Below are 8,543 nucleotides of genomic sequence, written 5' to 3'. Positions count from 1 at the left end.
GGCAACTAGATGAGCTTTGTAGAATTCAATGGAGCCGTCAGAGTGACGCTTAATCCGAAAAACCCACTTGCAACCAACCAAGTTCTGAGACGGAGAAGAAGGAGCCAAAGACCATGTATGATTTTTGAGAAGTGCATTGATCTCTTCAGTCATGGCATCACGCCATTCGGGATCCTTAGTGGCCTGTGAAAAACAAGTAGGTTCAGTATGCTCAATAATAGTTAATAAGGCACGGGGAAGGGGATATTTGACAATGCTGTCAGTATGAAGCTTGGGCTTTTGAATGCCATCCTGAAGGCGGGTGCGCATGTGTGGAGCAGGTGCAGGAGATTGCTGAGCTATTGGAACTTGGGGGTTTGGAGCTGATGTAACGAGGGGGTTCAGAGCTGCTGGAACCAAGGAGGTCGAACTGCTGGAACTAAGGAGGTCGGAGCTGCTGGAACCTGGGCAGGTGCAAGCGGAGAAAGCTGTATGTGAGGGCGTCGGGAATAAGTTTGGAACAGAGGCTGGGATAAAGTAGAAGCAGTGCCGTTGAGTGGACTCGAGGGTTCGGCAGGGTCATGGCTTGAGACTACAGTAGCTGGAAAGGTGCGCACTAGAGAGGTGCGAGTCTGAGTCTGAGTCTGCGACAGGAGTAATTGATGTGGGCACATATGCGGAGGAGGGCAAAACTGGGTGGAATTCAATATCCACATACTCTGAAGAAGATGATACCTGCAAATGCTCAAATGGAAAATGCATTTCGTTAAATAAAACATGACGAGACGTGTAAACACGACCCGTGGAGGGATGTAAACAACGATAACCTTTGTGGTGAGAATTGTATCCGAGAAAAACACATTCAAGAATGCAGTTGCTGAGTTTATTTTTGGTATATGGTCCAAGGTATGGGAAACAAGAACACCCAAACACTCGGAGATGAGAGTAGGAAGGAGGATGTTGGAAGAGACGATTGTATGGAGTGTCCCATTGAAGATTAGGAGTAGGTAGGAGGTTTATGAGATGGACAGCAGTGAGGGCAGCTTCGACCCAGAGATTGTGGGGAGTGTGAGAAGTGGTAAGGAGGGTACGGATCATGGTGGCAATGTGTCTGTGTTTACGTTCAGTTAGGCCATTTTGTTGGGGAGTGTGGGGACATGAAAAACTTTGATGGATGCCTAGTTAACTGCAAAGATCAGCGAAAACATTATTAACATATTCAGTGCCATTGTCACTTTGAAAGATTTGTACAGTGGTGTGAAATTGATTTTTAACCATGGCAAGAAAGGTTTGAAAGTGAGAAAAGACCTCATTTTTACGGTGCATAGGATAGATCCAGGAGTTGAGAAAAGTCATCTGTAAACAAGACATAATAGTGATAACCAGTGACAGAAATGACTGGGAACATCCATACATCATAGTGAATTAAATAAAAGGGAAATGGGGCAAAGGTTTTATTACTAAGAAATGACAGTTTCGTGGATTTGCTAAGTGCACAATCCTTACAGAAAGCATGAGAAACTTTAAAGCCTAGAGATGGCGCTAAATGAGATAGCACAGGATGGGATGGATGACCAAGACGACGATGTCAAGCAAGAGAGTGCACGGTGATAAGGGCATGGGGGACTGTGGATGAGTGAGATGAGAGGGAAAGTGGATAAAGACAATCTTTAGAAAGGCCCTGAAAGAGTAACGAACTAGTACGTAAGTCATAGATTTGATAAAAATCAGGAGTAAAGACAAAAAAAACTAAATTATCACGAGTAAAATGGGCAGTAGAAAGGAGATTAGTACGAAGAGATGGAATTGAAGAGAAAATTTGTTAGAACCTAAAGGAAGAGAAAGAGAGCCAGTATGAGAGATAGAGAGAGAATCTCCATTACCAAGAAATACAGAATTATAACCCTGATATGGAGAATTATTACCCTGATATGGCTAGTGATTTTGTAGATTAAAAGGACTACCAGTCATGTGATGAGTGGCACTTGTGTCAAGGTACCAAGTAAAGTCAGGTGGCTACATGAATTGAGCCCCAGCAAAGGAAGGAAAGGATTCTGGGCCATTGTAGCGATGTGGACATGTTGCAGTAGTATGTTGATTGGTATTGCAGGTGGTGCACCAAGCAGGTCCCAAGACAGCAGGAGCTGCGTTGGGTCGGGCAGAGTGTTTGCTAGAAGCTGCAGATTGGGCCCAAGGAGGCTGAAAGGAAGGCCAGTTGCTTTGAGATCCAAAAGTTGAGCAAAAGAAGGCCACGGTTGATTAGGCCATTGGGGCTGCTGGAAGCCATTCCACGGGTTGCTCCAGGCAGATAAGAAGTTGCGCCAGCCACCACGACCGCGACCGCGACCGCGCCAGTTACTGGAAGAGCCACCACCACGGTGAGAAGGAAGGAAGTATGACCGGTGTTGTTAGGAGAGGATTGGGTGGCCATTAGCGCTGTGTTTTGATCAGGAGAGATTCGAGGAGCCTGTGCGTCAAAAGCTAACAAACGAGCACAAAGATCAGCAAAGTCAGGAAGTGGAGGAAAATTGAGAATTGCCGTGACGAGCATTTTGTAATCGGGTCCTAAACCCCGAAGCACAGCAGTGACAAGTTCTTTTGGGGAGACTGGTTCATTGATGGCAGCTAGTGAATCGGCAAGGGACTTAGCATGACGAAGATAAGCATCAATGGGTTGAGAGCCTTTTTGCAAATCCATGAGTTGAAAACAAAGAGCAAACTCACTGGCCATACTGGATTGAGAGAAGTGACGTTGGAGACATTCCTAGATATCCCGGGCAGAGGTGCAACCGATAGTGAAAGAGAGAATGGACTCAGAGAGTGTACTGGTGATGTAGCTAACAATGAGTTGGTCTTGTTGGTACCACTGAGCATGGCCGGGATTGGTTTGGGTAAGAGTGGTGGTGGTGGTGGTGGTGGTGGTGGTGGGTGTTTTGGTGGTAAAGGTGGAGGTGTGGGCAGAAGGTTGTTTATGAGTGCCATCGATAAATTTCCACAGGTCATGACCGACTAAAAAGGGTTTGAGTTGGCGGAGCCAAAGAAGATAGTTGGAGTCAATAAGCTTGATAAAATGAGAAGAGTTGGGGCTTGGGAGGGAGATGGTGGATTCATACGAAGCCATGAGGTGGACCTAAAGAAGAAGAGGATCGAAAAAGAGAGAGGAGGAAAACCCTAGGTTAGGCTGATACCATGTAAAGAATATATTTCCTTGTATTTAACATATTACACAAAGCCCCTATTTATACTAGTACAGGATATCTACTTAAGGTAGGAAATAATATAGACATGAATACAATCTGATTTATAGCTGGAAATCCAATTTACAGTAGGAAAGGCTAATTGCTAGGAGGAGATTGTAAAGTTGACTTCCATGTAGGTTAGGAAAGAAAGGCTGCGTTAACACCAAGTAATGCTTGCTTCCACTCAGGTGCATTCATTCGATACAAACGCAATTGGGATGGAGGAGGATAAGAAGTATTTTCTTGCTTTACATAGTTGAAGTTACCATAAAGGTGCATTTGGGAAATATCCGCAACGCTTAAGGAATACTGAGCTGAATTGGTGGGCTGGGCTGTTTTGCCAGCTTGATCTTATGCTGATTGGTAAAGGCCTTATGCTAAATGGTGAAGGACTTATGCTAATTGGTGAAGGTCTTACACTGGTCATCATTTTTATGTGGCTTATATCTTCGGCTGGATGTCTGGGGCCATTCAGTGCTTCATTTTACATGGCTAATTGCTGCAAGTGCACTATTTTGATGTATGCACCCCCTTCTTCACCTTCTCAGTTTTTCAAATGTATCAGCTCCTCATGGGAGCCTGACTCAATTACTTTCCCAGATTGAAGAACCACTATCAAATCTGCTTTGCAAATTGTGGAAAGCCGATGAGCAACAATAAGTGTTGTCCTTCCGATCGAAGCATGGTCTAGTGCTTCCTGCACTACACTTTCAGATTGTGCATCCAAAGCGCTTGTGGCTTCATCAAGCAGAAGGATTCTTGGATTTCTAAGCAGTGCCCTTGCTATAGCAACCCTTTGCTTTTGCCCTCCAGACAACTGAACTCCAAATTGGCCCACCTAAAGCAACACTGGTCAAAATTAGTAAGTGTAATAAGATAATGTATTGATTTAAAGGACTAAAAAATTTTTGGCTTACTTGAGTATCATATCCATCAGCTAACTTAACGATGAAGTCATGTGCATTTGCTGTCTTAGTTGCACTTATGACATGCTCCATTGCAGCTCTTTCTTTTCCAAATAAAATGTTTTCCTTTATAGATGTTGCAAAGAGAACTGGTTCTTGATTAACAAGTCCCATCTGGGATCTCAACCATTTAAGCTGAAGTCTTTTTATATCATATCCATCAAGCAGAATTTTCCTTTTGTCAGGGTCATAAAATCTTTCGAGTATTGAAATGATTGCAGATTTTGCAGAACCACTGCCTCCAACAAAACCTACAGTTTTTCCAGCCTATATGGTAAGATTAGGGGTGTACGTTGGATTAGAAAATCTGATTCCGACCGATTCCGGTCCGAAATTTTCCAAAAAAATTCGACTCCGATAAATCCGATATCTGAAAATGCCGAATCCGATATTTCCGATAAATGTCGAAAATTCCGCAATTCCAATCCGAAAATATTCCGAAGTTCTACGAACCCATTCCGTTCTGATTTTTCCAATTTTTTCCTAAAAATTCAAAGTTTCTAATTGTAATTGCATTATTTTTAGTGTATAGGTCTTATATATGTTTCATTTCTCTTATTTGTTATCTTTTTGTACCCACCACATACAAATATTCATATATACTAACATAGGGGCTCTCCCAAAAAATATATATTAAACATAATAATTTATAACTTTAAGGAGTCGTTTGGTACGGCGGATTGTCATGGACTGGACTAAATTCTGAGATTGTCTTGGATTAGTTCGGATTGGACTAAGCTGGATTAAGTACTGACCTATGTTTGCTGCTGCCTCAGACTAAGAAGCTAGATTGTGAAAATAGTGAAGACCTATGTTTGGAGTTGTGTCGGAGTAAAAAATAATTAATTTTAATTATAAATAAATAAAATTCTAATATTTATTTTAATATTTGATATTTACTTTTAATTAAGGATTTTGACCTAAAAATAAATTTTAATATTTTTTAAAAGCTAAAATATCTTATCTCTTCTTCATTTTTTTCCTTTTTTTCTCCTTTTTCTCCTTTTCTTCTACCTTTCCTTCCTAGCCCGTCCTTTTTTTTTTTTTCCTTTCTTCTTGTTCTCTTCTTCCTCACAACTTTTGATTGCCTTTTTCTCAAATTTTCTTCCCTGCCAAAAACTCCTCAGTTGTGATTCTCTCACAAATTTTATCAATTCTTTCTCTAATTTTCTTCCTAATCACTTTTCATTACTCAATTTGTTCATACGATGAACGATTCAACTCAATTTCATGGCTCACCATCATCTTCTCCACTCTCTGCATCTGCCATGGCTGCTTCAACTCTTGCGTCAATTCAATGAATCATGGCTTCTATTTGAGGCCCCCCAAAGTTGGAGCCCATGGTTGTTGCCTTCCGAGCTCAAGGTCGACATCGTGCGCTATTCTGATAGCCAAACAGAGACCCGGTCCCTGACCCACATGTACGACCAGAGCTCGGCCTTCGAGGACCATTAGCAGCAGCAAGATCTCAACGCGATTACTAAATTTCAAGCCTTTTCGATGAACTTGGGCTCGGAAGTGGAGGACTTGGCGTCCATTGCCTAGACTTGTGTCTAAGTGAAGAAGAAGAAGAAGAAGAAGAAGAAGAAAAAGAAGAAACCAGTATCACGTTGGACTCGCGTGTTTTGTTTAGTGAGCTCGCTATTGTGCGAACCGTGTTTCAAGCTCGCTATATTGGAAGAGCGAGCGAGGCAATTTTTGTACTGTTGGGCTATATAAGCTCATTTAAGTTAGTCCCCTTACCTGCCAAACGTGGGTTTGAAGTACTATTTAAGGTTGTCCTGTCCAATGAGGCCTCCCAAACATGCCCTAAGATTATATATTTTTGACAAATGTGCTTGTTTCTTTTTTGTTGGAGCAAATGTGCTTGTTTGAATATAACAAAAATGCATATGTGTGATTGTTATATCCAAACCTACTACATATGTGGTAAACTATTCCATCTATGTACGTATTTTAAATTTTAAACTATCTTCATTTAAACTTTTAATTATAAAATTATTTTATACAAAACACCACATATAAGATAAACATATTGGAGCATGACAATTGTAGTGTTCCAATTGTCTAGAGCAAGACTAACATATTGAATGCAAGTTTATCACTCTTTACACACATAACATGTAACTATTTTGATTAAGAATGAACAAATAGCATAGATTGTTGTATATACATACAGAGAGCTTTAGGTTTCGAGAATGCATCTGATAGGTTAATTGAAAAACAATTTCATAAAACAAAAACAATGAAAATGTGATAGTACAATTTGAGAATAAGGAAATAGAAATGCTGCATCATGTATCAATATATATGAACTACTTTTTTTTTTCATCCAAATTTATATTAACTACTTTTTAAAGACATTTGTGTTTATGTCTCATCTAGAAAAAAGGAATGTAATTTTTTAAAAAAAGAAAAAATTTACCCTGTAAATAAAATATAGTTTAAAAATATAATAATATTCTAAATCTTTAAAAACACCTAAAATTATCTTAAACGAAAAACCTATAGGGTCAGAAACAAAAACAAAAAAAACCCATCTGGCACAACCCCACCTCCCCATGCCATTCTCTTTAACTCTCTCTCTCTCTCTCTTCCCAAACGCACCCATCTGCACCTCCCCTCTCTTTTTTCCCCAATTCTATTTCTCCCCCTTCGCCTCTTCTTTTTTCTCCAGGAAAGCCTCTTAATTAGTATCAAAATTCTTCACTGTGGATGGTTAATTGGGAACAATTTTTGTACTATAATTTTACAATTTGGAAGAAATTGAAACATCAATTGACTTCACTAATACAAGTTCGAGGGCACATGATTACTATAACAATTAGGTCAATGCTGACAAGAGGAAGAAGATGGCATTCTTGGGTTTCTTGATAAGTTGGGTCTGAGGAGATGGGACTTTCAAGTTTCAACGCTGGTGTTGTCTTGAGTTTTGATGGAGACAGACTGCGGGGATGGAGTGCAAACCCAGAAAATAAAAAAGCAAGAGAAGAAACAGTAGAGATAAAGAATTGAAGAATGATTTCTTTTTTGGTTCGAGAAGTGTTTATTTTGTTTTACTAACGGGATCAGTACATATTGTTCCATATCTGAAGAGGTTAAGTAAGAAAGAAAATGAAGGTTGGCATTCATGGATTAGACATGAACAGAAGAGAGAGGAGAAATGATGGGGAGTAACCAAGTAGAAATCAAGAAAAGAGTAGAGAGAGAAGTTGCAGTTCTATTTCTGCTTGGAGTCCCACATCGACTGCAAGAATAAACTTCAAGTGTTTCAACCTTTATAAATATCTTCACCCTCGACCATTTGACGTAGACATAAAGCTCGACATCTTTGGGCCTGTCAAGTTATAGTTCGGTGGAGCTAATTATTAAACTCCTAAGTTGGGCATTCTTAATAAAAGCTTAGTTGAGATTTTTACTAATGTTAAATTAGGCATTTAAATCTCTTAATATTTCTTTTTGTCAAGGAAGAATACAACATTCCGGAACTGGAAAGTTCTGAAAATTTTGGAATTTTTTGGAATCGGAATCTGCAGTCTATATTGAATTCCGAAAAGTTTTGGATTGGAATTGGAATCTCTATTTCCAATCCGATCCGGCCGAATTACACCCCTAGTACTGTAAGATTGAGTCCTTGAAGAACGGGGGTATCAGGTCTCGATGGATAACTAAAGTACTCTTATTTGAACTCCACTTTTCCTTTGCCATGTCCTAAAACTTTTCCTCTCTTTTGAGTGTCTATAGCAGGATCTCGTTCAGTCGTCTGTAACATCCGAGCAATAACACTTGTTGCCTCCAAAATGAAAGAGAGATTCGGAAGTGCATTCATGATGGACCTGAAGATACAAAGACTTGTGATTTCTGATGAATTAAAAATGACAACCTAAAGAAATTCAGCAAAAAGAAAAGAAACTCACAGTCCTCCCCAGATGACATAGATTCCGCAAGAGAAAATAAGGCCACCTTGTTCTCCTCTCTCAATGATTATGCTACCAATCCAAGCCTGGAAAGCCCAATTAGCATAAACCATTCACATGCTCCCTATCAGCATTCCCTTTATCAAACCCTGTTTTACACCAAGCTCCATACTTTTCTGAAGGGCACTATTGAATCTATGTAGTGTTTGACGCTCCCCAACATATGAATAAACAGTCTGTATTGATGAGATTGCTTGTGCAGCAATTCCACCAGCAACCCTATACACACCATTCGATTTACTTCCGAAGTCCTTCAGTACCCTTCCAAATCCCAGTGCTGGAACAATAAACAATATAGAGAATGGAAGAGCTGCAACTGTAAGTCGCCAAGAAAGCGAAAATGCAACTCCCAGGCTAATGAAAAAGGATGATAACTGAGCCAT

The 8,543-nt window shown here is 40.0% G+C and overlaps 1 protein-coding gene across 1 annotated transcript; it reads right to left on the bottom strand.

Moving 5' to 3' along the window:
* Positions 1–3,762: 3,762 nt before the first annotated feature.
* On the bottom strand, positions 3,763–8,543 carry LOC117616503 (putative multidrug resistance protein). The gene is made up of 3 exons (XM_034345842.1): positions 8,249–8,543; positions 4,136–4,434; positions 3,763–4,056 (listed from the first exon to the last, which is right to left on the bottom strand). Exons 1-3 carry the CDS (start codon positions 8,541–8,543, stop codon positions 3,763–3,765), a joined length of 888 nt encoding a protein of 295 aa, XP_034201733.1.

This window comes from Prunus dulcis, chromosome 1 (assembly GCF_902201215.1).
Source record: "Prunus dulcis chromosome 1, ALMONDv2, whole genome shotgun sequence".
NCBI lineage: Eukaryota > Viridiplantae > Streptophyta > Magnoliopsida > Rosales > Rosaceae > Prunus > Prunus dulcis.
The sequence above is the reverse complement of the archived record's forward strand: the minus strand, read 5'-3'. Positions and strand labels throughout refer to the sequence as shown.

Excerpts from the sequence above, each read along its gene's own strand:
- LOC117616503 (XM_034345842.1), bottom strand. The coding sequence starts at position 8,543 with ATGGCTCAGTTATCATCCTTTTTCATTAGCCTGGGAGTTGCATTTTCG. Across the intron at positions 4,435-8,248 it reads GGAGCTTGGTGTAAAACAGG|GTTTTGTTGGAGGCAGTGGT; the intron begins GTTTGATAAAGG and ends GAAAAACTGTAG. Across the intron at positions 4,057-4,135 it reads CTGATGGATATGATACTCAA|GTGGGCCAATTTGGAGTTCA; the intron begins GTAAGCCAAAAA and ends GTGTTGCTTTAG.